At 43.0% G+C, this 27,182-nt stretch overlaps 3 protein-coding genes across 5 annotated transcripts; all 3 read right to left on the bottom strand.

Moving 5' to 3' along the window:
* Nucleotides 1-219: 219 nt before the first annotated feature.
* Nucleotides 220-3,064, bottom strand: LOC109188781 (nodulation protein H-like). Its single transcript, XM_019339400.1, has 6 exons — nt 2,668-3,064; nt 1,937-2,172; nt 1,604-1,862; nt 931-1,110; nt 684-839; nt 220-596 (listed from the first exon to the last, which is right to left on the bottom strand). Exons 1-6 carry the CDS (start codon nt 2,695-2,697, stop codon nt 429-431), a joined length of 1,029 nt encoding a protein of 342 aa, XP_019194945.1. The 5' UTR covers nt 2,698-3,064; the 3' UTR covers nt 220-428.
* Nucleotides 3,065-17,198: 14,134 nt separating this feature from the next.
* On the bottom strand, nt 17,199-20,714 carry LOC109188879 (patatin-like protein 1). Its single transcript, XM_019339524.1, has 7 exons — nt 20,514-20,714; nt 19,964-20,145; nt 19,696-19,882; nt 18,562-18,723; nt 18,154-18,456; nt 17,893-18,068; nt 17,199-17,453 (listed from the first exon to the last, which is right to left on the bottom strand). Exons 1-7 carry the CDS (start codon nt 20,652-20,654, stop codon nt 17,402-17,404), a joined length of 1,203 nt encoding a protein of 400 aa, XP_019195069.1. The 5' UTR covers nt 20,655-20,714; the 3' UTR covers nt 17,199-17,401.
* An 846-nt stretch (nt 20,715-21,560) lies between these two features.
* LOC109188774 (methionine aminopeptidase 1D, chloroplastic/mitochondrial) lies at nt 21,561-25,667 on the bottom strand. Of its 3 annotated transcripts, none has more exons than XM_019339390.1 (11): nt 25,455-25,667; nt 25,156-25,225; nt 24,554-24,782; nt 23,857-24,018; nt 23,714-23,755; nt 23,457-23,528; nt 22,790-22,869; nt 22,579-22,676; nt 22,335-22,382; nt 22,037-22,210; nt 21,561-21,594 (listed from the first exon to the last, which is right to left on the bottom strand). In XM_019339390.1, the coding sequence occupies exons 1-10, from the start codon at nt 25,564-25,566 to the stop codon at nt 22,065-22,067; spliced, it is 1,059 nt and encodes a 352-aa protein (XP_019194935.1). In that variant the 5' UTR covers nt 25,567-25,667; the 3' UTR covers nt 21,561-21,594; nt 22,037-22,064. The 3 variants fall into 3 exon arrangements, with proteins under 3 accessions (XP_019194935.1, XP_019194936.1, XP_019194934.1); XM_019339391.1 differs by lacking the exon at nt 21,561-21,594 and adding an exon at nt 21,776-21,860; XM_019339389.1 differs by lacking the exon at nt 21,561-21,594 and having other exon boundaries at nt 21,908-22,210.
* Between the last annotated feature and the right edge of the window lie 1,515 nt (nt 25,668-27,182).

Raw genomic sequence — 27,182 nt, forward strand, 5'->3', positions numbered from 1 at the left:
AAATGATTCACGAAAGGTAGAGATAGATAAGTAGATAACCCATGCAACCGATTTCTTAGCTAATGGCTAATGGCTTACAATTGCTGGGTTGAGGATAGCCTATTCTCAATATTTCAGAGAGGAAAAAACAAGTGACATTTTGTCATTAGAGAATGGTTAAAACTTAAAAGTTTCTCAGCTGAGACAAACCAATACAAATATAAATACTCCCCCAAACCAAAGGACAAAGAAAAAGGATGCTTGCAGAAATGTAAGAACTATCCTTAATGTTGCCTAAATTAGTTAGTTCACTTCGCTATACATGATTTCTGTGGCAAATAAAAGGGCAAAGGATCTAACTGACAGGTTTAGAAAGGAAAGAAAAAAAAAAAAAAAAATCAAAGCTTTCTGTATTCACATCTTGGATCATCAATGAAGACCACACCAAATTAATAGTCAACCTGTAAGAACCTTTCGAACGCTGTTCCCTTCAGCGTCTTGTTAACGTCGTCCCAGTTCTTGACATGCTGCCACAACGCTCCCCGGTGGATCTTAATTTGGCGACTAGTCAGCTGCCTCGGAGGCAGTCTCAGAAATTTTAGTACATCTACCATTTTCTGCACGACAAGGCGGGAAACTGAGCAAAAACCGAGAAGAATTTGAAGTCTTTAGAACAATATGGCGTGTATTGTGGGAGCACTTACAGTTTGGTTTCTAACTAAATCTTCGTAGTACAGAACGAGATGGCGTGTGTTGTTGAAGTGCTGCAGTGCTTCCCCGGCTGCAAGATCCATTCGCTTTAAATCCGTCACCAGCAATGTTGTATTGATCGCGGGCTTGTATTTAGCGAGAGTGCCAGCCTAAAAAACGCCAATAAAGTGATCGAGCTATAGAGACAGTATAAGACTATGAATACACATTTTGCACAACACACAGAACGGGCAGACAGACCTCTTCAGCTGAGTGTACGTGAGACTTGTGTGTCCCGTTCAAGAGTTTAGCATATCGGTCATATGAATTTGCTAGAACCGAAACCATTCGGCGGAGTAGGTTTCTTCGGAAGAGAAATATCACCGAAACGCCTTTCTCATTGAAGTATTCCGCGATTTCTCCGTGATACTCCATCAGCCCCTGCATCGAGCATGAGAACATAGTTACTAGACCTAAATTTCGTTCCCCAAAACTATAAACTCGTGTCCGGACTCTGATAACACTTGTTAGGATCAGGCACTTATCACTAAGTCAAAAGCTATAGTTCGTAGCAAATACGCAACTTTATTTCCTTATACAGTTATACGTACCACCACATATTTTCAAGAGCCACACTTATAAAAGATCCTTTAAATCAGTCTTTTCTTTTTTGGAATAAAAGTATGATACTACTTGTTAAGCATATAACCATTAATGTGCAATCCAACTATTAGTTTAGACTTTTAGTTGAGATGGAACACATGTTTCAATTTGGTATCAGAGCCAGACCTGCAATCCAAACTATTAGTTTAGGCTTTTAGTTGAGATGGAACACATGTTTCAATTTGGTATCAGAGCCAGACCTGCAATCCAACTATTAGCTTAAGCTTTTAGTTGAGATGGAACACATGCTTCAATTCTACTAAGCTGTTACCTGGTTAAGCATCCATTTGAAGCCAACCGCAGCTGAACAGTGATTCTTCGAGGCACTAGTAAACAAATCCATATTGTAAACTCTATCTAGTGTCTCCACGATAGACGAAATATTATCTCGCCTCTCCTTAACCGAGAATATTTCGCCATTTGAGCTTACGCTCAAATGACTATTCAACAGTGTCTCGAACCATCCACTCCCGGACCTTTGCATTGACAGAATTGCAAAGAACCGAACAGGGCTGCAAGCGCATTCGGCCCTAACAATAACAACAAAAGATATAAACTTCGCATTGATAGGCTGCAGAAACTTTTTCACCAACAAGATACCTACCTGCTAAAAGTTTTCGGCTTTGGATAATGCAAATAAGGAATCTGGGATCGGTCTGTTTCGAGCTCATGACAAGGCCTCTCAATCACTTCAAGGTTCAAGATTTTGTTTTCTTTGTCAGTGTTAGACTGTTTTAGACATTCTGTGCAGATATAAACACCACAGACCATAGCAACTACCACAACTATCATCCTTAATAGAGCTGGAGATTTCTTTGGAGGTCTTATGATAAGAGTGTCCTGTCAACCATATTGAAGGAACAAGGTTGTTATAACAAAAAACCTTATCCATAGGAAAGAGCACAAGAATCTCAATTATTACTAAGCATGAATAAACAATAATTCAGAAATGTGAATGCAAAATCAACACTGTAAACTAATGAACACAATCAAAAGAAGAAAAACAAAACAAACAACAATCCCCAGTGTTTATGCTTTTCTATCTTCAACTAAATACTAAATTTCAATTTCATATCAAGATTTGCAAAAGGCATATTACAGAATTTCTTAGCTAAACCTTTTGGATACCCTTTATTAGTCACTAAAATTCACAGTAAATCTTGGTTTCTGCACAACAAAAATTACACCCAGAAACTAAACAAAATCTAAAACTCTAACCTTCAATGCCTTACAATGTCACTGCATTCTTCCAAGAAATGACTAACAGTAATCTCCAGCTTAAAAACCCACCAAAGATTAAAGCTGTAGTGAAAGAATAAAGCATAAAAAACTGACCTTTGAGAAGAAACATACTTCTTCAGCCATTACAGCTCCACCCTTCACAGCACAGAAGCGAAACTTGGTATCCGTATGTATAGCCTATATATATATACTACGCAGCGCGTATATTGTTATACTTTAGTATTTATACTCGGGGCTGATGAGCTGAGACGGCAGCCCGCAGCCCTCGTTGACGGGTTGGGTGGTGGGTCAACTGTTGCGCACGAGAGCCGAGGGCATTAATGGCGACGCAGCTGGGAAGACGAAGGCTCTCTGCTCCAAGTCTTTATTAATTTTCTTTCTTCTCTGTCAGGATTTCCGAATTTTTCATAGTCTCTTTCAGTCAAGATTTACTTTGGTTTGGTGAGTTGGGGTATATCAGTATATCACCATTTCTTATGACTATAAAATTGTTCTTTTTTCTGCAAAGATGACTATAAAAAATTGTTGACACCAGCGCATGTGGTCGTACCTAGATCGCCATTTAGGAAAGGTAGCAACTTGCAACGCATGTATACAATAAATTAAAAAAGTTGTCTGGATGTACAGCTCAACTGGTTATAGAGGTGAAAGTTAGAGAGAATGACCGATTGAGTCTCACCAGTGGCCGTGTGAGAGCAATATCTCAAAGTGAGGAGACTCCTTGAGCACAGTAAGCAAAGGTCTGGTCTCCGTGATTCATGTTCAATTGAGTTACCATGATTTACATCCCCCTGATACTCTGTCAGGCCGGGTTAGGGTTCAACCTTTTAGAAAGAAATTAAAAAAGTTTGACTAAAAAGATCCAAACCCACAATAACTACAAATTTCTCTCATTACTCAAAAACTAAAACAAAATAAAACAGCTCCAATGGAGTTAGTTTAACTGTTGATTTATAACGATAAGATTACAAGTTCAGCCCTGATCTAAGGTGTCTTCTTTGATTGAGTCGGTAAGTTATGGACCACTGAGATTGATTTATTCAATTATGATTATTTGCTGGTTATGATCGTAAGCGAGTTTCACACTTTTAAGTATAAGGTGAAAACATACTTTAACTTTCTTGACACTTTTAAGTTCTACCTAAAACAATACAATATAGGGTGAGAAGGAACTAATCATTCAATCAACACATACAAAGGGATCTTTTAGTCTTACAATTAAATTAACTGTTTGTTTATCAACGGTAACAATTTGTGTTGGATTAAAACTGAGTTTTTAAAAATGGTCTAAAAATGTTGTTTTTAGCATCAGAAAAACATTATTGAATATAATATATTTTTGTTGCAGGCGTGAGTTGTCCGTTGCATATATTTGGATTATTAAGCTTTGCTTATAATTCAAGATACCCTTCACTTGGTGGACTGTTTGCAATGAATGAAAGAATATAATAAGTAGAAATTGATGAAAATAAAGTGTGTGTGTGTATATGTAGCTTTAATTATTAGTCATCATTCCTTTCTTTTATGGGCTATGAATCCTTGGTGTAGACCCTCTACACCCATGAATGCTATTCCCACTTTATAATCTAATACATAGGATAGGTAAATCTCTCTCATCAATTTAACATATTTGTAATCCCACGTCATCAAATTTGTACACTCTTCACTATTTGTTAAACGTCCCCCTTAATCTTTCTCATTTTTTAAAATAGATCTCACTTTTATATTATAATATAAATTATAAATATAATAAAAGAAAAAAAAAATAAATTGGCAAAAAATTTAATTTTGCTGCCATTTTAATAGCTGGTAGGGAATATCCCGACCGACATAGCTTCACCACGACCGAGGAGCCTTTGTCTCTTTTTCCTTGTCTTTGCAGGTAACAGGTCGGGCTCCACGAGAAGAACCCGGTCGTAGACCGACTGGAGTTGCCCGAGCGACGGTGTCGACCACCGAGCGGTAGCCCTTTGGCGAAAGAGCTGACGAAGGACACGTGGCGGCTCTTTACATCGACAGGCAGGGCACCCGGGAGGATGACACGTGGTGGCTACGTGGAGGACATGCCGAACAGCTGGAATCCTGTCCCCGGCATAGCGGCTATAAATACCCACAGTAGCTACAGTGTAAGGGACTTTTGGACGATCGATAGGTTGTTGTTAGAGAATCCCGACCGCACTTAGTCGGTACTCAGAGCAACCAAGTAGATTGTACTTAGGGCCTTTACCGTGATCAATAGAGATTCTACTTGCTTTAATTGGTCTCGTGTTATTCTATATTGCTTACATATAATTAGCAGTATCATTTTGGCGCCGTCTGTGGGGACCCGTACAAGAAACCAACGTCTTGACGAGCACCCGATCACCATACCAACATGTATCCGTGGGCACACAACAACTTCGCCGACGACCAGGCGGATGCGGCGAGCTCCTCCGACCACTATGCTACCCAACAGCAGGGTCAGACGATGGACCTCAACCTCAACCTCTCACCACCGCATCCATCAAATGCATACCCGGCCGCCCAGCAGCCGGTAAATTACATACAGCCGGGATACCCGACACCCGGTCTGCCATACCAGCAGCCGCCGATGATGTATCCCGCCCAGTATCCGTACCCGGTCCCACCTCCACCGTATGGGTACTGGCCAGGCCAACCAATGTGCTACACTTCCCCGGTTGGTTATCCACCTTATACGCCAGCTTATACAGCTCCAGCCGCCGCCCCTCCAGTACAACCGACCGCACAAGTAGAGCCGCAGCGTCAGTCCACTTCCCGGGCTCGACGCTCGGCTCATTCGCGGTTGGGGTCGGGGGGTGCTGATGCGATGGAGGCACCAGCCCAGGCCGTTCAAACGGAGGACCCTGAAGAAGTTGCCCGAGCGGTAGCTTTCGATCGTCTCCGACCGGAGATGCGCCAGCGTTTGGGACCCCAAGACCCGGACCGCGGGCACGAAGGCGTACAAATGCAGGAAGCTAGCCACGAGGCTTCATCCGGGTATAGCGGGTCGAGATCTCACCGACGGCGACGCGCTCGGGATACAGCCCAAGCCGCTCAAGCCGCCGAGCTCAACGAAACCCGAGGATTGCTCTACAACCTCCAGGCTGAAGTTGCGCAGCTCAGGAGTGCGTATCCCACAGCACCCCCGGCCGACCGATCGACCCTACACCAGACGCCTTTCACAGCAGCGGTAATGGCTCAGCCTTACCCGCTCGACTTAAAGGTCTCAGGAGAGAAGAGTTACGACGGTCGGACAGATCCGGAGGCTCACGTGAATGATTTTTTCAGCAATATGATGCTGAAGGGCGTTTCAGACGCCGTGATGTGCAGGGCCTTCTACTCAACCCTCACTGGTCGGGCGGCAGAATGGTTCTGAACCCTGCAGCCGGGGTCAATCGACAAATTTGAGACCCTGGCGATCAAGTTTGTACGGAAGTTCATTACTTCCAAAGTGGTGAGGAAGTCCTATATGTACCTCGAAAAGGCCAAGCAGCTCGAAGGGGAAAGCTTGACCGACTTCCTCATCAAGTGGAAGGCAGCAGTCGGGGAGGTCGAGCCCATGGATGATGCGACCGCCACTCACATGCTTCACATCTCCCTCCGGGCGGGGTATCTATACCAGGATTTTATCCTTCACCCCACGACCACCTATGAGGAGGCCCTCCGAAGGGTCACTGATTACGCCAACGCAGGAGAGGCAAATGCCGTCAAGCGCTCGCAGGAGGTCGGCTCTTCGTCTCGTAAATCGGCCGGTCGAGCGGAACATCGATCAGGAGATGACAATCCCCGACCCCGCACCAGGCATGGCGAGTTTACGGCCTTGAACCGATCCGCAGTGGAGGCCATGCAATACGCCCAGTCCTGTAATCTCATCAAACTTCCCCATCCTGATCGAGACGGCCCTGACAAGAGTAAGCACTGTGCTTACCATCGATGTGCCGGGCATGACACCGAGGAGTGTACCCACTTGCGCCAATTATTGGAAGATTTGCTCAATTTGGGAAAATTGGACAAGTGTGTGGGGAAGAGAGAGGAAAACAAGAGGAACACCGATCGGAGGGATCATAGACGTTCTCATCACCGCTCTGATCGATCTGGGCAAGACAGAAGGGATGGTCGTCATGATGACCGACGGGACCCCGACCCTCCGTCCGGTAGCCGCCCGTCCGGAAAGCCTACCATCCACGTCATTTTTGGTGGGCTGGAAGATGCTTCCCGACCGCGGGCTAATTGCCCGGTCGCAATAGTGGATTCCCGGGGAACCGGGAAGAGGCAGAAGATGGAACCCATAACCTTCACCCTTGAGGACCAACCTAGCAGCAGCGACCACGGCATGGAGGCGCTCGTGGTCACGATCGACGTTAAGGGGACGGACGTCCAAAGGGTTATGGTTGACACGGGCAGCAGTGTGAACGTCCTATACTTGGACGTGTTTGAGAAGCTTGGCCTTGACAGGAAGGAGCTGACTCCGGTCGGTGTACCACTGTCGGGATTTACCGGGGCTCTTATCTACCCCGAGGGAAAAATAACGCTCCCGGTCGAGATCGGCACGCCTCCAAAGTCGATCCAAACGGAGCTGGAATTTGTTGTGGTCAACCTCCATTGCGTCCACAACATTATCTTGGGCCGACCCGCCATTATGAAGATCGGTGGGATAATTTCTATGCCCCACCTGTGCATGAAATTCCCCACCCCTAACGAGGTCGGCGTGGTCCGTGGCGATGTCCAATCCGCCCGGAAGTGTTACACCCGAGCGGTCAATAGACGTGACTCCGGTCCGTCTTCCCGGGTGAACACCATAGCCAAAGAGGAGGCTAACGAACGGAAGGAGCAGCCTGAGCCTTCCGAAGAAATTGAAGAAGTTCCACTGTCCGAGGACCGCCCGGACAGAAAGATAAAGATTGGACTAGCCCTCACCCCCGAGATCCGAGCGGAAGTTCTGGCCGTGCTCCGGGAGTATGCAGATATCTTTGCATGGGGGCCTGAAGACATGCCCGGGATCGATCGGTCGGTCATTTGTCACAAATTGGCCGTCGATCCCGCAGCTAAGCCGGTCGTGCAAAAGACACGACACCTTTCCTCCGATCGCCGCGAGTTTGTAAGAGAAGAAGTCAAAAAGATGGCGGCGATCGAGCACATCCGTCCGGTGGTCTATCCTGAGTGGGTGGCAAATATTGTTCTTGTTCTTAAGCCCCCAGCATGGAGGATGTGCATCGACTTTACGGACCTCAACAAAGCCTGTCCGCTCGACCCGTATCCTCTACCGAGCATTCATCAGATGGTCGACGAGACGGCTGGGGCCGAGTTAATGAGCTTCATGGATGCCTTTAAGGGATACCATCAGATCATGATGCACCATGAAGACGAGAGCAAGACAGCCTTCGTGACCCCGGATGGGCTGTATTGTTACCGAGTGATGCCGTTCGGCCTCCGAAACGCAGCAGCGACCTACCAAAGGATGGTCAACATGTTCTTTGCTGATCTACTGGGCCGGACGATGGAGGCTTACATCGATGATATGCTGGTCAAGAGTCGGGACCGATCCGACCACACTCGGGACCTTCGGGAGTGCTTCCAGATCATGAGGAAGTACCAGTTGCGGCTGAACCCGACCAAGTGCACATTCGCGGTTCAGACCGGCAAGTTCCTCGGCTATATGATGACCAAGAGAGGAATCGAGCCCAACCCGGCCAAAGTAAAAGCGATTCTGGACATGCAGCCACCTTCCACCGTTCGGGAAGTCCAGCAATTGACCGGTCGGTTGGCAGCCCTCAGCCGGTTCCTCTCCAAGCTAGCCGAGCGCGCTTTACCTTTCTTCAAGGTATTGCGAAAAGTTAATGGATTCGTCTGGGACGAAGAATGCCGAGCGGCTTTTGACGAGCTGAAGGAATACCTCATGTCACCGATCGTGCTCTCAAAGCCTGAGCTCGGGGAAGAGCTAGACGTGTACCTCGCCGTGTCCGATCGCGCAGTAAGCGCAGTGTTGTGCCGAACCGATCCGGAAGGGGTCCAGCGACCAGTGTACTATGTAAGCCACGCGCTACATGGTCCCGAGCTCCGGTACTCCCGGCTAGAGAAGGTCGTCTATGCCTTATACATTGCTGCAAAGAAGTTGGCTCCCTACTTCCAAGGTCGAGCAATTCGCGTGTTGACCGATCAGCCGATCGGGCCAGTCCTTCGAACTGCTTCATCATCAGGTCGTCTAGTCAAATGGGCGTTAATGCTGACCTAGTACGCGATCGAATACCGACCAAGACCGGCTATTAAAGGTCAAGCTCTTGCGGATTTCTTGGTTGAGTGCACCGCCCGGGATACCCGGCCTCCTGAGGTTGCGGATCCCGAGGCTGAGTGGTGGTCGCTGGCTACAGATGGGTCGAGTAGCAAAAAAGGGGCAGGAGGAGGAGTCGTGGTCACGAGCCCGGAAGGATTCAAGATATATTTTGCTCTTATGTACCAGTTCCACCCGACCAACAACGAAGCCGAGTATGAAGCATTCGTTAATGGCTTGCAATGCGCTCGGGACTTGGGGGCTGAATACATCCGAGCCCAAACAGATTCTGCGCTCGTGGTCGGGCAAGTTCTCGGGGACTATGAAGTCAATGGTGAGCGTTTGCAATTGTACCGAGACCTTGCCATGGAAAAGCTCGCTCAATTCCGGGGGTATACCGTCCGACACATACCCCGGTTGGATAACGCTGATGCGGATATCTTATCCAAACTGGCCCAAGACGCCCCGGAACACATGTCGAAGATAGCTCGGATCTTGGTGATCCCAAGACACAGTATTCACCGTCTACCGGTCAATCCCATCCAACCGGTAGATGACAGTTGGATCACCGATCTGAAGGAGTATCTCGAACACGATCGCCTCCCCGACGACCCGCAGCGTGCTCGGAAGGCCAAGCTAAGAGCCCCAAGGTTCCAAGTCTTGGACGGTCGTCTGTATAGGCGATCGTATGGAGGCCCCCTCATGCGTTGCTTGACCGCATTTGAGGCTGAGTTGGTCATGAAGGAGCTACACTCGGGAATTTGCTCTTCACATCAAGGAGGTCGATCTCTGGCCCGTCGTATCATGTTGATCGGGTACTATTGGCCGTCCCTCCAGCTAGACTGTGAAAAGTTAGCTCGGGAATGTGAGACGTGCCAACTGTACGCCCGGATGCCTGGCCGACCGGCAACGTTCTACCAGCCAGTCACGACCGCAATTCCTTTCGCTAGGTGGGGGGTAGATATCTTGGGCCCCTTCCCTCAGCTCTCCGGTCGGAGAAAGTTCGTGATCGTCGCCATAGATTACTTCTCCAAGTGGATAGAAGCCGAGCCCTTAGCCACGATCACGTCTCAACAGTGTGCTCGCTTCCTTTGGCGCAATGTCATTTCCCGTTTTGGCGTACCCGTGCATCTCATTAGCGACAACGGCCGCCAATTCGTAAGCCAATATTTCCAGAACTTCCTGGCCACGATCGGGACGACTCACGTCCGGTCGTCGGTGGCTTACCCTCAGGGAAACGGTCAAGTAGAGAACGCGAACCGGACGATTTTGGAAGGTCTGAAAAAGAAGTTACACTCGGCTGGTCGTAGTTGGGCCGATGAGTTGCCATATGTCTTATGGACTTATCGGACGACCCCGAGGGAAGCTACTTTGGAGACCCCTTTCGCCTTGGTTTATGGAGCGGAAGCCCGACTCCCGATTGAGGCTTGGATCCCAACCGATCGAGAAAGAACCTACAACGCCGAGGAAAATGAACATGCCATGGCGGTGGATCTCGATGGGGTCGAAGAAAAAAGAGAGCTAGCTGCTCGACGCATGGCCGAATATCAGAAGCGCGTCAAGAGTTCTAAAGATGTTCGGGTCAACCCTCGTTACTTTCAGGTCGGAGACTACGTTCTACGACGAAGGGAGGCCAGTCAACCTCTAGAGGGCGGAAAGTTAGCTCAGAACTGGGAGGGGCCATATATCATCAGTGCAATCATACGGCCGGGAACATACCGACTGGAGACGACAACTGGTCGGGTAATCGAGGGGACTTGGAATTCCGAGCACCTCGTTATGTTTAGGCATTAGGCCTCTTTTTTGTAATCTTTGAACGAAGAGGGGGCTTGACCTGCGTGTAAGTCCCGGTCGTCGCTTGTAATTAAATTCCTAAGTTTGTGAATATTTACTAAACCGCCTGCGAGCGGGAAGGATTAATGTATTTACGATCGAAGATTGCTCGACCGTTTGCATACGGCGGCCCGATCGGTTATTTTCTATACCTTCAGTACGTGCAGATTAATTTATCTTCAAGCTACACCAACCGGGCGAATCTATTGACCGGTCAGATGCGCTCCATATCGGCGGACATTCGAGTCCCGCCATTGATCGGGGAAGCCAGGAGCTCATAGCATTATTCCCCGATCCGTCCAACTTCTGTCCACTATTGCACCCACTCGTGCCTCGAGCGCACAATAGTGTGGGGGCTGGGATAAGGAAGTATTCGCAGGCCCGTCGCTCGGTTACATCCCGACCGTAGAGGCTTTCAAAAATTTTTCGACAAGATAAGGAAGTATTCGCAGGCCCGTCGCTCGGTTACATCCCGACCGTAGAGGCTTTCAAAAATTTTTCGACAAAGGCCCGGGGATCGGGTACACCCGATCGGTTGGCCAGATTTGACGTCGAAATATCAAACGCACGACCAGGCCATAAGGTCGTAAGGTCGGGCGTCGAGTGGGTCGGAGCAGGACAAGATCGGGCCACAAGGCCGCGAGGTCGAGCATTAAGGATCAGCACTTACGCGATTAAAGATAAAAGTGCGAAAAGAAAGAACGAATAACACGAGTTAGAGCAAAAACAAATTTTATTAACAAACAAAAAGTTGCCCGGTACAATTCGGGACCGGGCTCCCGATCAATGGTCCTTTACAAAAAAGAAGAAGAAGAAAGGAGCCTATTCTACTTCTTCATCTCCCGAGCTCCGGCAGCCGGTTCCTTTCCGCTCGGGGTGGCCGCCGTTGATGCCCCGGCTTCAGACGCCTTGGCTTTTGGGGCGAAGGGAGAGGGACCGGGATCGGCTAGGTCCGGGGGCAATGCCGAGAGGACCAGCTGAAGGTCTTCCCCGTCTAGAGCCTGCTCCAACCGGGAACGGACTCGTTCAAGCATCTTCCGCTTCCCGGCCGTAAAGCCCCAGCGACCAAAAGAGACGATCAGCTCTTCCCCGATCTCTGTTCCCCGGGCTGCTGTGAGGAAGGCCGAGCCCAAGTCCCTGTCTTTGAAGGCTGCCCGCGCCAGCTCGTTCGGATTCTCGAGCTGAGCCTTCAGCTCCTTGGCTTCTCCGATCGCCCGGCTGGCGACCTTCTCGGCAAGAACCCGCTCCTCGTCGCCCTTCTTCAGGGCCTTTTGGGTCTTCTCCAACTCGGCTTGGAGGTCCTTGATCTCCTTCAAGCGACGGGCGGCCGTCTTCTTGTGGTGATCAGCTTCCTCGGCCAGCATGGCTCGACCTTGTAGGAGCTGGGCGGCCCGGGATATCTGCAAAACAAAAGACGTTCGGGATCAGCCCGATCGAAAACACTTAGGTCGGGGTAGTTGAGAAAAGTTTACCTCGGCCAGGTCGTGGCCGATCCGCTCGGCCACTTGGGTCGGGGTCATCTTCCCCAGATCCTCCTTGGCCGGCGCGGCGTTGCCGATCCGGGCCAGCATGGACGCAGAGTCCCTTTCTCGCCCGACCGAAGGGCTCGGGCTGCGCTGCTCACGGCGACGCTTCAGGCTGCCCACCTCGGTCGCGCCCGGGTCGGCGACCTTCTCCTTGCCCCGGGCGACCTCTACCCGGGTGATCAGGACGTCGGAGGGCTCGACGACGAAGCCCTCGCCCGTCGTCACGGTCGAGGCGCTCAGTGGTCGGGCTAGGGGGATCTCCTTTTCCCCGGCCGTCTTCGCCTTGGCCTTCTTCTTGCCGCCAAGGGAGATCTTGGCGGGCGGGGGAAGGGGGGCCTCTTCATCACCAAAGTCCGCCATAGCTGCAAAACAAAGAAGATCGTTAGTGTGGTCGAGGCATAAAAATGAGTCGGGGGGGGGGGGGGGGGTTTAGCTCGAGTTAAACCTTTCTTCGTTCGCCTCGCAGGTTTGGCGACCGTCACGCCCATCGGAACGGGCAGATACTTCTCCGGCAGCTCGTATGTGGGGGGCGGGAGTTGAGCCGCCTCGAGACTTTCAGCCGTCCGGAAGATTGTGTATTCGTGCACCTCGCTCGAAATCCGGCTGACCGTGTCCCTCAGCGCTTGCGTCTCGACCGGCACCACTTGTTTCCGAAAGTGGGTGCTCCAAGCGCGATCAACCGGGAGGATCCAAGGGTCGTATTTGAGGGAGAAGATCCTATTCTTCCACCCCCTGTTGTTCCCGGGCAGTCCTTTGATCGCGCACATATCGGCCCGGGACTGCAACATCAGGAACCCGCCTCCATAGTTGCCCGGGAGGACTTTGACCTGATAGATGAAGTTGAACAACTCCATCGTGCACTCGGCCTCGTGCCGAGCGCATATCTGCGGGAAGCAGGCGAGGATCCGGTGGGCGTTAGGGCAGATCTGGGCCGGGACGACCCGGTAATAGGCCAAGAAGGCGTTCAGGAGGGGGGTGAAGGGAATGGCGATCGGGGCCATCAGGGAGTCGTAGTGCATCCCGATCCATTTGCCCCGATGCCGATCGATGACGTTCCCCAGCTGCCGGCTCGTGTCAAACTCTACCCGACCCACGAGCCTTTCGGCAATCCTAGCCGCCTCGCCCTTGGTGAGCTGGCTCATTTGCTGTTCGACGTTCTCGCTGTTCAAGAACTCGAACTCCGCGACGACTGGGGCGGCAGGCCCGGCCGTGTCCTCTTCGGTCGGCTCGGGAGCCGGACTCGGGTGGTCCCCAACCACCCGAGTGGGCGTTTCCCTAACGCCTTCGGTCGGGGATCCTTGTCTCCCCGACATGGTTCCTTCTTCTTCTTCCTCGTCGGAGCTCCCCGATCCGCTTGAGCTGGAGCTCGACGACCCGGATGAGCTGGACGACGTGTCTTGTGCGGCGGCCCGCTCGGGAGCTGGACCCGGTCGGCTGATAGCTTCGGGGGAGTAGGACATGATGTCCACCTCCTCGTCGCTGAGGTGCTCGACCTCCTCGTCGTAATCCGCGATCGATGCGTTTTGGCTATCCGAGTCCGACATAGTTCTACCTAAAGGTCGGTCGGGAGTTAGTATAGGGTTCGGGGAGTTAGCTCGAAGTTAGTGCTATCCTACTTCTACGCTAAGTGAAGAATAAAGAAAGAGTAAAGAACTAGGAGCTTACCGAGTGAAGAAACTTGGAAGAGGATCTGAAGTTTTGCTTTGCTTGATCGCCTTGCTGAGATGCTCTGCTCGGGATTCTTAGAGGATACCGACTGAAGCAAAAGAGTGAGGAAAGTTCAAATGAGGGCCTCAAGGGCCTATTTATAGGAGGGCATTTAGGCGGGAAATGGGCCAACTTGCCTGACACGACCCGCGCTGAATCCGAGGCGACGGATGGGATCGCCGAGGCCGGCAGAGGCCGACACGTGGCGTAGGAGGGAATGACAGCTGGCAGGTCGGCTTGGTGGCTGACGGTTGGGCTTCTTCATCCCGTCCCGTTTTTCCGACTGATCAAAAAGGCCCGGGCTGGGGGGCTCTTGGTAGGGAATATCCCGACCGACATAGCTTCACCACGACCGAGGAGCCTTTGTCTCTTTTTCCTTGTCTTTGCAGGTAACAGGTCGGGCTCCACGAGAAGAACTCGGTCGTAGACCGACTGGAGTTGCCCGAGCGACGGTGTCGACCACCGAGCGGTAGCCCTTTGGCGAAAGAGCTGACGAAGGACACGTGGCGGCTCTTTACATCGACAGGCAGGGCACCCGGGAGGATGACACGTGGTGGCTACGTGGAGGACATGCCGAACAGCTGGAATCCTGTCCCCGGCATAGCGGCTATAAATACCCACAGTAGCTACAGTGTAAGGGACTTTTGGACGATCGATAGGTTGTTGTTAGAGAATCCCGACCGCACTTAGTCGGTACTCAGAGCAACCAAGTAGATTGTACTTAGGGCCTTTACCGTGATCAATAGAGATTCTACTTGCTTTAATTGGTCTCGTGTTATTCTATATTGCTTACATATAATTAGCAGTATCAATAGCAAAAGCTGCCAAACAAATTTACTAGCCACAAAGACAATTTAAAAAAAAAAAAAAACAATATTAGCAATTGCATGTCATCTTTCCAATCTAAAATTTGCTGGAATAATTCCAACCTAATAATTCATCTATTCATAATTATTTGTGCTTAATTAAGCATATATTAATTCATATTTTGTGTATATTTAGTTCTTATTTTACAATAACTTTAATTGTAATTAAAAATCATAATTATGGTGCAAAACATTGAAAGAACTTTGTTGTTTCCGGTCAAATCCGTCATATATGATATGTTTAATATAATTATCTATTTTGTATGATTTACGAATTATTACAATAAAATAAGATTTTTTTCATGCAACTAATCAGTATTTATAGGTTTCCTCTTCATTAAATAAAACATAGGAAGGAGGGTGAAATTTGGTGGGAAACATTTTTGCGAAAACATTTGAACAATGCATGTCACCGACATCGATATCACGTTGGAATATAATGACTGATTTTTTTATGTACTTTAATTAACAAGGTGTAATTAATATTGTGAATGGCAAGGAGTCTTGGAGATAACGAGGGCGTGAAACAAGGGTTCTTTCTATTACAAACGTGCCCTCCACGCCAATTTCACAATTTTATTCTTTAAAAATGTTTTTTTTTTTTTTTAATACATGTCACACCCTTATCAAAGTTACGTTAAAAACTATGCTTACCAACTGGATTAAGTTGCCGGATTAAATTCCTAAATAATAATATTTACTTTAATAGTCATAAAAGAAAGGAAATTTTCATTTTCATAAATATATTGCATGTGAATTACTAATTCGTTGATGATTAAAATAGAGTTCGCGTCATATATCAATACATGCATGTTATGTAATAAATATTATAGAATGATTTTTGTAAGGGACGTGTTAGATTTTTGCTATATGACCATTGAATAATGGTTTAACCTTGTTTTTCAAGTACAACTCAACTGACTTCACTCTGTGCAAATGCGCAATCATCACTCATGATACACTAACACTCCACATATTAAGATTAATTATATTCATATATTGGATTGGACTTTAGAGGTGGCAAAACACACCCTCCAAAGTAATTAAAAACTTATAGACATGAAATCTTATATCGCAATTTACCTCATTGACTAAGATTTTAAAATAAGGACAATGACAAGATCAAGCAAGTGAAAGTGGTTATTGGTTTTTTTTTTTTTTTTTTTTTTTTTTTTTTTTTTTTTTTTACAATGGTATAACCGATAACGTATATTGTGTGGTATCCCACTTTAATTTAAGCTATAAAGATGGAGTTAAAACATGAATTTCTTCATTTTGGGCCTAGTCGCATGCATGGCCCAGAAGGACTATACATAAATAAAAAACAATTATAATTTCTAATTTAAAAATAAAACATTTCCTTTCCCTACTATAATTCAAAATAGTCCAGATCAAAGTAGGCAAATTATTATGTGGGCTTGAATTAAAAAATATACAATTTATATATTGAATGTTCACAATTTACATTGTGAATATTTAATATATAAATTATGAATATTTAATATGTAAATTTTGTATTTTAAACTTAAGTCCATCTTGAAATGTGAACTCAAGTCTATGGTATAACTACTTAACAAAGTAAAACCCTATGTCCCTGAGATTGGACTCCTAGATTAAGAGACGATCATTGGATTTGTATCTTTTTTAGAAAATATGTATTTCTCCATTTTTAAGTTTTAGTTTCAAGTTCGGTAATCATCAGAAAAGTATAACTCTTATGAAATTTAAAATTTGAAAAAATTATTTCATATCTAGTAACTCATTGTACTAAAGATAATAGTTTAGCATTGAAGAAAGATATTAACTCATCGGCCACTCACCAAAAATGTGTGTATGTCATTGTTTTTTTTTTTTTTTTTGGACAAATTTTCGTAATCTTGTTTTGTACATACCAAAGTTTTTCTACTTATTACATTTATCATTATGTGTTAATGGTCTAAGTTAGTATATATTTCATATTTATATGTAGTATAAAGATATATTGAATTTTTTTTTTATTTAAAAAAAAAAACTCATAGTTAATGATATGCACGAGATAATAGTTATGCAATGGACCCGAGTCAAAATACACAATTTATATACTGAATGTTTATAATTTACATATTGAATGTTCACAATTTACAAGTATATAAAAATTGTGAATATTCAGTATGTAAATTATGAACATTCAATATATAAATTGTGAATTTTTGGACTCGGGTCCACAACATAATTTGCCGCACGAGATAAACTAAAAGAAAATGGTAAATAATGCCAAGCACTCTGTGCTCAATGACACTTCTGTGGCTCTCCTTGAAGGAAGGTCACAAGATCAAACCCTGATGGTAAGGTATTGACTTTTTGGGCTGCAACAGAACCCCAATGGTTGAGCTGCAACAAATAGAGAAAGATAGTACTAAAAAAATTGGTAAATAATTATTTAACTTGCTTGGTAGCCCAAATTTATTGATGATACAAAGATGGGTTTTTTTTACACGTTGGAGCAATATAATTGAATGGAGAATAGAGTGGAATGTAATGGTTATAAACAACGTAACCCCCGGCCCGGATACATTGGCAATTAAGGCTGTCTCCGAGGAGACAGCATCCTAAGCTAGCTCAGTCCCAGGATTCAACAGCTGCGCCATTTAATTTGTGGAGCCCCTCGTCTTCCTTTCATCAGAAAGCACTTTAGCAAACCTACATAGTACGTACATGCACCCAATGAATCAGGAACTTAGAAACACAAAAAATTAATGAGTTTTCACAAATTATTATTATTATTTTCCATTTTCTTCAAATCAAGAAAGTTAATTAATAGACTGTTACAGTTCAAAGTCGAACTTGTAATCTTTATTACTAAGTTGCCTCACACAAACTCAATTTACCATATATGTTGGGACCAGTAAAGGGTCATGTCCAGCACACTATTTCTCGAAAATATGATAACCTTTTATAAGGAAATAAAATTGTGCATTTATTACGAGCTATAGCTTCTGGTGAGAGGAAAATTGTTAGATTGAGGCCGATAAAAGGTCAAGTCTAACAGCCTACCTCTTAAAAATGTGATGACCCTCTATAAAGAAATAAAATTGCGTCTTTGCTACAACAATAGGGTATAGTGGTATACTAAGCTTACTTTTGAAGTGCTTCCATATTTGTGCCTCCATTTTCAACCGGTTTATATTCTCCGGTGGACAAATCCACCATGGACACCGGTTTTTCCAGCAGCCCCTCCCCAACTTTCACAAGATTTTCTAGGTTCTCCGTTGTCGCTACATCCACGGATGACAGATCTCCGGTCAACGTGTCCTCCTGCCACGATCAGTACTAAACTAATCAGATTCGATCTGGGTACCAAACAGATTAAACTATCAAGATTCTAAGTATATATATGTACTTGGATTCTGAGGTAGTTATCCTGTGACTGAAGAGCTTGGAACACAACACAGTTGTGGAAATCAACCATGTCGCTAGCTGCATCAGTAAAGGTTTCGATTAACGGAGAAGATTTGCCGTTCAACAGCCATCCAAACAGCCCCCATTTAGCCGCCGTTTGGGCGTCGTATTTGTGCTCGTTCTTCGCGGCGCCGGTCCCCACCGATATTACCAGAAACCGGTCGTACTGGAATGGCTTCATGGGGAAGAAATCCGTGTTCTGATTCATCACTTGCTTAGTCACTTCGCTGATCGCCACCAGAGTCTATATATCATGCATGCATGTAATTACGTACTTTTTAACCAGCTGACCATATATATATATAATATATAAACATAAATGTATAGTTTCAGAACGGTGTGGTTGTACCGGGTTATTAGCGGCCACCCCGCCATCAACGAGGTTGAATTCTTGTTCCCTTCCTTGAGCATCGTTGTTCTTGAAATAGTGGGCTGGTAGATAAGTCGGTGCTGCAGAGGTGCTAATGCATACATCTGAGAGCTGCACATCCCAAATCGAATCTTCTGGTGCCTATATTATTTGTCAAGAACAAAGCTTAATTTTGTCTTTTCGAGTTACCAGAAAAATCGCAGTCACGTGAAACAAAAGATCGCAAGAAAGTAAATTAAACTAGCTTAATTAAGTTATCCATAACTAATATTCAGTTGGTAAGAGTTGAACATAGCCATGTAATTAATTTGACTGGGAATCTGGGATTACCCTAGGGGGGCGTTTGGTTCGGGTTATCTAAGATAATCAAGGTTATATTTAGTTGGTTATATAAGATTCCTATGTTTGGTTGGAGTTATGCAACATTCCCATGGAATAAAATTTACCCTCCACATCATCTTTTTCACTCTTTTGAAGGGAATGTGATTCCCTTAGAATTCTTAGGTATTAAAAGATTCCCTTGGCATTTTACTAACTTTGCCCTTCACTATCCATCACATTGCTTTGTTTTTTACCGAAAAGTTTAAAAAAAAAAATTCGAAATTAACCTTTCGGTTAAAGCAAGCAAGCTAAGTTCACTTTGCTTAACATGAAAAATCAACTTTGTAGAAGCCACATTTGAATTTGTAGAAATTAAAGAATCTGTATGTATGAAGCCACGAGTCAACTTTTTGGATAAAGGAATGAATATATATATATATATATATATATATATATATATATATATATATATATATATATATATCAAATTTTGTATGGTTGCATGCATTGGAATATTGAAATGCATTAAAATATATTGAGGGTATTAAAGTAAAATAATCATTATAACATAAATAACAATATTTCAACCAAACATGTTTATATTATATAACTCAATTTTTACCAAACACATGAATGTAACATTCTCAGTAATCTAACATTCCCAGCAATCCAACATTCCCTAAGGTAATCTGACATTCCGTGAACCAAACGGCCCCTAGAAAGTTTAATTTTGTTACTTATAGAAACATATTCGAATGTCAACTGGATTATATATAGTAATGTGAGGATTACCTCGTAAGAATTGAAGATGGTGGGCTGGAGATTCTTGATATCAAAGGTAGGGATAACCACATTGGTCAACGTTTCATGCACCCTTGTACCTCCCAGGATGTCCCTTACAAGTTTGTGAAGGTAGTCCCCATTATAGCGAGGTCCAGTGAAAGCTTTGAACAGATCAATAATGCAAGAAAACGGCCCGCTGAAAATCAAAACCAAAAAATAACTTTAGTCAAATCTGTTAAGATAGAGAACATAGTTAATTAGCTTCCTTAATTACAACCTAGTCTGAGGAAAGATGCTGGGGCAGTGCTTGAGATAGAAAGGAACTATATCCTTGGCGGCATACAAAGGGCGTTTATCTTTGTCAGGTGCTGTCAACATCGCCGTCACAAGCCCGCCGGTACTGGTTCCGGCAACCACGTCGAAGTAGTCTGCGATCCTTGCATCCTCACCGTCCAGCTCCTGTGTCAGTGAAACAAAATGTGTTAGGAAACTGGCCAAATTGGTAAAGTTATTGACTTGGTAACCGAGTTATAGTTTTGATTCTTAGCAAGAATAACTTATTAGCCTTCTTAATTCGAGTCAACCAGCTATGAGTAACTTAAATTGATTTAACTCCTTATGACTGATGGCCGGCAGCTTGGAAGACCGAGTTCAGCATAGAGTAAGGAAACATAGTTGCGTATTTACTATTAATTATAGTTTTTGATGTAATGGCAAACGTTTGATCCCAAAAATTAATATCAAAATAACAGAGCGCTTGATTGACTAAGATCACAAGACATTTATTACAAAAATAAAATTTACAATAATCTCTACTAGTTACATACTTGAAGTTGTTTCTCTAGATAGGCAAGGATGACACCGGGGATAATTCCTCTTATTCCTCCGCCGTCAATGCTGAGAACTGTTATAAGGTTGCCGGAGCTGGGCGGCGGCCGGTTTTTTGAGGCGGCAGTGTTTCCCTCCATCGCCACTCATATATCTATGATGTTGTTAATGGTTATTGACTTCATATATAGAATGAAGAATCAGCGATGATATTAGTTAAGTGCTAATTAAAAATTCCCATGTGAGTCATGGCGTGATTAAGAGTAATAAGATTGGATTGATCATAAACTAAATTGAGCAAGCTGTGCAAGGATGACTTTGACTTTGGAATGTATATGATGTGATCATCACATAATTACAGCTAGTTTAATTTCAAATTAAGAAAATTACACATTACGTTAATTAGGTAGTTTACCGAAGCTTATGGCGTCCATGCTCCGCCATTATTGGGTGGCGGAGGAGTCGCACTTGGTCTCATACAAACATGCAGTATTTACCTTCATACAATTATATATGTGTCACGAGTTCTACTCATTGGTGTAAAAATCAACTTAGTCGGCCGTCTAGGCATCGACTAGGACGACTTTCGCTCTAGGTAACTTTTAGTTGACCGACCGATTAGGCAATCTATATGCCGAGTTGGACACCTAACTCGGTCGAGTTGAGCGCATATCTTAGCCAAGGCGGATGCCTAACTCATCTGAGTCGGTGCCTAGCTCAGCCAAGTTGGCGCTCAACTCGGCCAAGTGTTTTTTTTTTTTTTTTTTTTTTTTTTTGCTTGCTCGGCTACTCCTCTTCTATATTTCTCCAACCATATACTCAACTAACTATTTAACATATGCATTTTACTAATTTGGAGGATTATAAGAGTCTAACAACTCCTAACCCTATGTGGGAAAAGTGGAGACAATATACTCGAATTACTCAGATGCCTAGACGGCGCTAGGTGCCCTCGAGCATCCGACTAACGCCTTCTGCAAGATTAACTCTACTACATGTATTTTCAAATTCTATTTCCTATTTTTACTCATTTTCCATTCACCATGTATGGCTGTCTCTAAGAATTCCTCCGCAGGTAGCCTGATTGATGCTGGGCTTTACACACCCAGGAAGTCATTTGCTGTGGTTGCCAATCACATAAATAATAAGTGCATAATCCACACGGTGTAGGTGATAATATAAATCTGAGGAATTAGGAATTATATACGTCACTCGGGATTTCTTATCCGTAATACTATATTTACTCGTTCAAAAAAATCAATTTTTTGGAATTGGCGTAAGGCCGTAAGCTATGCATTTGAAAATACGAAAGCGACACGGCATTCTGATATCATACTTTATTCTATCTGAAATTCAACTTTAAAAACAAACAAAATGTTGTTCAGATAACAGATGCATCTAATTTAAAATAATGAATACTGTTTCCTCATAGAATAATCTTAACAGCAAATAATCTTTTACTAGTTGCAAGCTGTCAATCCAATTGTATAATGCTAAAGGTGTATACTTGAAAGAATGCCACCTTCAACTTATCTTCTTCTGGTACCTTTTTAACACTGTGTAAGAATCTCAGCACCATCTTGTGTTATTAGAATGGTGTGTTCAAATTGTGCAGACAGGCTACCATCTTCTGTAACAACAGTCCAGTCGTCGTCCCACATTATAGGCTGTATGCTGCCAACTGTCAACATCGGTTCTGTATGTGTACAACATGTTAAGAAGGGTGAGGGTCAGAGTACGGCACAAATCAAAGACAATCACGCAGCATCATCGGGGGAAAGCCACGTCAATGAGGAGAAATATGGAAACGAAAATATTACCAATAGTGAATGTCTGATTGAGAACCATGCGCCCTCGACCATTGTTTCCTAAGACAGGGAAAAAGTATCACATGAAATCAATATGGGTAGAAAGTCGACATGAATCAGCCCAATCAACACCAAAAGTATTAACGAAGTTTATTGTTCCATGCACCATCAGCAGACCAAGAACAAAGAATATATCTAGAATGCAAATGTAAACTTCATGAAACCCTGGTTGAGTAAAATGGTTTGGAGAATTTACTGTAATGTAGAATGACTGGATCACTATGAAAGACACGTCCCACACCATGGCCAACAAATTGTTGTACAACGCCGTAATTATGTTTATCTGCAAGGTCACTACAAACGGAAACATTAATGTCAAGCAAAAATCCCATCACAAATCCTATATTCACTATTACTATGAAAATTATCATAATGTTCCAGAAATCAGACTTATGGAGACAACTTACTGTATTGTCTTGCCAATTTTTTTAAAGTCCACTCCAGGGGCACAAATTGATATTGCCTTATCCAAGGAATCCTTAGTTACCTAAGAAATGAGGCAATGAATTGCACTTATGAGAAGCGTATCTAGAACCATACCTACATGACTAGACAATTGCAAAGAGCTGAAACTAAAGAGCATCATAGATTAATTTAGAATAACAATATAATGAAAAGTATAAATATGCACAGTGCATGAGTAATAATTCATTGCATGATGCACCTAGCACAAGAAATAGTCTAGTAACAAAATTTACTGCTGCTTTTAAAAATTGTGATCTTTTATGTCTTATAATAAGATTTTGAATTTGGAGTGGCTTCCCATTAAATTTAACTTATGAAACCAATCAAATTGAACAAGGTCCCAAATTGTTATCCTGAGGCCTTGATCACTTGACGTCAGCAAGCCTAAATCCCCAGAAATGATATGCAAACTTCAATGTGATTCAAAAACAGTATCTTTCATTTTGAAATGTGCCCTTAATTTTGATAGAAAACAGGAAAGAAATGATAGTTAGCTTGTGCAGGATCAAATAACTCTTATCTTTATAAACAAAAAACATGGTCTTTTCTTGTAAAAGGGGAAAAAGATATGCAGATCAGAAAGTGTATCTGCCAACCAGGAAATCACACCTGCACTAAGTTTCTGGCCTCCTCGTCAACATCTCCAACAAAGAATGTGGCTGATGTATCACCATGGTAACCCTGTATATAAAAATCAAATCAGTGAATAAAACAGAGTGAGGTTTCGCTTTATTCCTTAATAGACTACAATGAGATAGTTGTAACAGCCACCCTTTTATACAGCATAATATTAGTTTCAATTGATTGGTGGGTGCTACTAGCTAAAAGTAAATATTGAGTATACAGATTCCTCCATAGAAACTTACATTTAGATACACAGTAACATCAATATTGATTATATCACCATCCTGAAACATCAAATATCAGTGGTTGCCAAGAGAAATATCAGCTTCAGGTCTTCAGTGACTTGAAACTTAAAGCTTGAGAAAAATTTAAAATTATAGCAAACCTCAAGTGGTCGTGAATCAGGGATTCCATGACAAATGCACTCATTCACAGAAGTGCACACACTCTTTGGAAATCCACCATAACCAAGAGGTGATGGGTATGCTCCATTGTCGATGATCATTTGGTGAACAGCTTGGTCAATTTCATCTGTTGTGATGCCTGGCTGCCAAAAGTAGTAACTACCGAGATTTAAATAATGTGGTAGCATCAATCTAACTTATTGGAAGTGAATCAAGTGATCTTGATTTACTGTTCATTCATTGTGTACATCGACTGATTTTATTCTAAAATAAGTCTATATAAGCATTTCATGAAGCACCCGACCAATGTATAGGAATAATACAAATTATATTCCAAAAGATCAACAATGAAAAACACAAGGCAGCACTTCTGAATGATCATAAGCATCCATCATTTGAAACAAATTAAAGCAAAAACATGGAAAAAATAATTATAAAAGATGAGCACATAGTCAACTTAGAGCAGTAAGTTTTCATCCAAAAACCATTTTTAATATGATGTTATTGCAAAAATGGCCACATGTTCATCTTGGTTCAACATAACTGAAGTACAAAAGATAACTTGTAAACTGACAAAAAGTTGCCAATCTTGGATTTCCATTCTCCTCCACTCAGACATACCAAAAAATTTATTTTAAAGGAAGGAAGAAAAGAAAAATTATTTTTAACAGGGATCACCTTGACTAAAGTCCCGGCATACTGAAGGACCTGTGCTGCAAGCCTTCCTGAAGCTCTCATCCTTTCTATCCCCTTTTTATCATGCACTTCTGGTCCACTAGAAATCCCAGGTGGTTTTCTAGAATTCACATATGGAGGCCTCTGTATGTGATCAGGAACTGGTCTACAAGGAGAGACTTTGCCTGGCTTCAAACGTGCACGTTTGCCATTGGGAATAGCATCAGTGTTTCTGGAAATTTAGTAGAAATGAAGAACAGTAACATGAGGAAACAATCTTAGACACAAGAATGCAGAGGTACTGAAATTAATCCAAATAAATAAATAGTGAATTCAGCATAGTAACAGAGTATGCAAATACAATAATAGATGCTACATAAGACCAGACCCTATATAAGCAAAATCGCTTTAAAGAGGAAAAAAAAAAGTTTGCAACCATATTAAGACTGTTACCTATAACAAAAATGGTAACATAGTCCTCTACTATCTAGGTCTATTTTAATTCAAACATTCTCCAAGATATTTAGATAAACAAACGGGTATGAGTGAAAACATCCCTAAAGATGCTGCATCAGTGTTCATGTAGCTGAAATGAACCAGTATACCTTCTGTTAAATAAAAGATTTGCCAATCCCGAAAATGTTCTGGACATTTGCATCGACGCATGTTTACTTCCTGTGCGAAAAATCAAAGTTAGATTGAAGTAAAACACAAAAGCAATTCTTAACACGAACAAATGGTGCCAATTCAAATGTAAAGTCTCTGCCTAATGCCTACTCACCTTCATCTAGGGGGGCATGTGTAGTAACGAAGGATGTAAGGTTAGTGTAATTACATCAAACACTTGATGCGCGTAGTACAAACATTGCAGAGAGAATAAGGAAAAAGCGGAATATTATCAGACCTGGATTGCAGCTGAAGAGGCGATGTAGTGAGTTCGCCGAGTAGAAGAAGCTAGTGTCCCCGACAAAGGTAGAGAGAAGGCGGGGTTGAAACGACGTCGCCGCCGCCGCCATTCTTGTACTTCTACTCTGTCTCCCTCCCTCCCTCCCGGCCTCCCTTATCTGTTAGTTCAATTGCAGGATCACCTTATTTTCATTTTAATTTTTTTTATTTTTAAATCACTCCGTATTTTCCCACAGTTGTAACTTGTAAAGAAGGAAAATATATTTATATTCATAAATTCTACTCCTTATTTCTATTCTCTCACCTACAAATTTGATATTATAATTTTTTTTTTTTAGAATTCAAGTCAAGATAATTTATAATTTATAATTTATAATTTCTTATCATATACGAATATGAAATAATAAAAGTGATAAAGTATAATTTAAGAGCCTATATAATAAAATTAAATAAATTATTGTGTAAATTATGGTCTATATAGTGTTGTGTGGACAATAATAAAAAATATATTTTTAATATACTAAAAGTATATTATTCGTGTATTAAATTACATTATTTGATAGTATAGTCCACGTAATTGTGTGAACCATATGATTGATAAAACTACTTAAAGAAGGGCAATACTAAATTCCGGCAAATTATGCTGTGGACTCAGGTCTAAAATGCGTGTCTAGAATAACGGTGTTGTTAGTGGCACCGTTTCCTTAGCCAATGATATTTTTTTTTTGTAAATATAGAGTTTAAATATTGTGTTATATGTTGAATATAGAGTTATGAAATTGTAAATATAGATGGTTTTAATTGTGAATATAGAGTTTTGTAATTGTGAATATAGAGTTCAAAAAATTATGAATATAGGGTTATGCAATTGTGAATATTGAGTTCTGTATTTTTGTATATTGAAATCTAAAATTGTGAATATAGAGTTCTAAAATTGTGAATATAGAGTTAAAAAATTATGAATATAAAATTCAAAAATTATGAATATAGAGAAATGAATTCTTAAGACAAACACCAAGTTAACAATAAGGAAGAAAGCATTTAAAAAAAAAAAAAAAAAATCAGATGGCATTGTTTTGGAACAAAACGAAGCCCTTTTTGACACCGATCAATGGCATAACAATCCTAAATTCCGAACTGGGTTTGAGGCATAAATTACAGGCAAATTATGCTGTGCATCCGTATGCACCATGCATGGTGCATACGGATGCAAAAACGACGTTGTTTTAATAAAACGCGTGTCTCCCCTTAAAAAAAAATCATGTTCGATTCCCAGCAACAACATATGAACTAAAATTCCATAATCAATGAACTATAATTCCATAATCGATGAACTATAATTCCATAATTTAATCTATGAACTAAAAATTCCAGAATGAATGAACTAAATTCCATAATCTATAAACTAAAATTTCAGAATCGATGAACTACAATTCCATAATCGATAAACTATAATTCCATAATCAATGAACTATAATTCCATAATCTATGAACTAAAATTCCAGAATGAATGAACAATATAATGTTGTTGCTGGAAATCGAACTTGAATTTTTTTTTAAAGGGAGACACGCATTTTTTAATAAAACGACGTCGTTTTGACAACCATATGCACCATGCACGGTGCATACGGATGCACAGCATAACGATTGTAAATTACACTATAAAGCAGGACGGTAACTCTCCCAAATTATAGAAGGCAGATCTTTAAAATATGCTTTCTGGGCT

Source organism: Ipomoea nil, unplaced genomic scaffold (assembly GCF_001879475.1).
Source record: "Ipomoea nil cultivar Tokyo-kokei standard unplaced genomic scaffold, Asagao_1.1 scaffold1509, whole genome shotgun sequence".
In the NCBI taxonomy this organism is placed as follows: domain Eukaryota; kingdom Viridiplantae; phylum Streptophyta; class Magnoliopsida; order Solanales; family Convolvulaceae; genus Ipomoea; species Ipomoea nil.

Coding starts and splice junctions, on each gene's coding strand:
- LOC109188879 (XM_019339524.1), bottom strand. CDS start 20,654: ATGGAGGGAAACACTGCCGCCTCAAAAAACCGGCCGCCGCCCAGCTCC. Junction 18,457..18,561: donor GGGTGGCCGCTAATAACCCG/GTACAACCACAC, acceptor CATGATATATAG/ACTCTGGTGGCGATCAGCGA. Junction 18,069..18,153: donor ATAACTACCTCAGAATCCAA/GTACATATATAT, acceptor TGATCGTGGCAG/GAGGACACGTTGACCGGAGA.
- LOC109188781 (XM_019339400.1), bottom strand. CDS start 2,697: ATGGCTGAAGAAGTATGTTTCTTCTCAAAG. Junction 2,173..2,667: donor AAGTATGTTTCTTCTCAAAG/GTCAGTTTTTTA, acceptor TATGGTTGACAG/GACACTCTTATCATAAGACC. Junction 840..930: donor ACGTACACTCAGCTGAAGAG/GTCTGTCTGCCC, acceptor GGCGTTTTTTAG/GCTGGCACTCTCGCTAAATA.
- LOC109188774 (XM_019339390.1), bottom strand. CDS start 25,566: ATGGCGGCGGCGGCGACGTCGTTTCAACCCCGCCTTCTCTCTACCTTT. Junction 24,019..24,553: donor ATGCCGGGACTTTAGTCAAG/GTGATCCCTGTT, acceptor TACTTTTGGCAG/CCAGGCATCACAACAGATGA. Junction 22,677..22,789: donor AAAATTGGCAAGACAATACA/GTAAGTTGTCTC, acceptor TTCCGTTTGTAG/TGACCTTGCAGATAAACATA.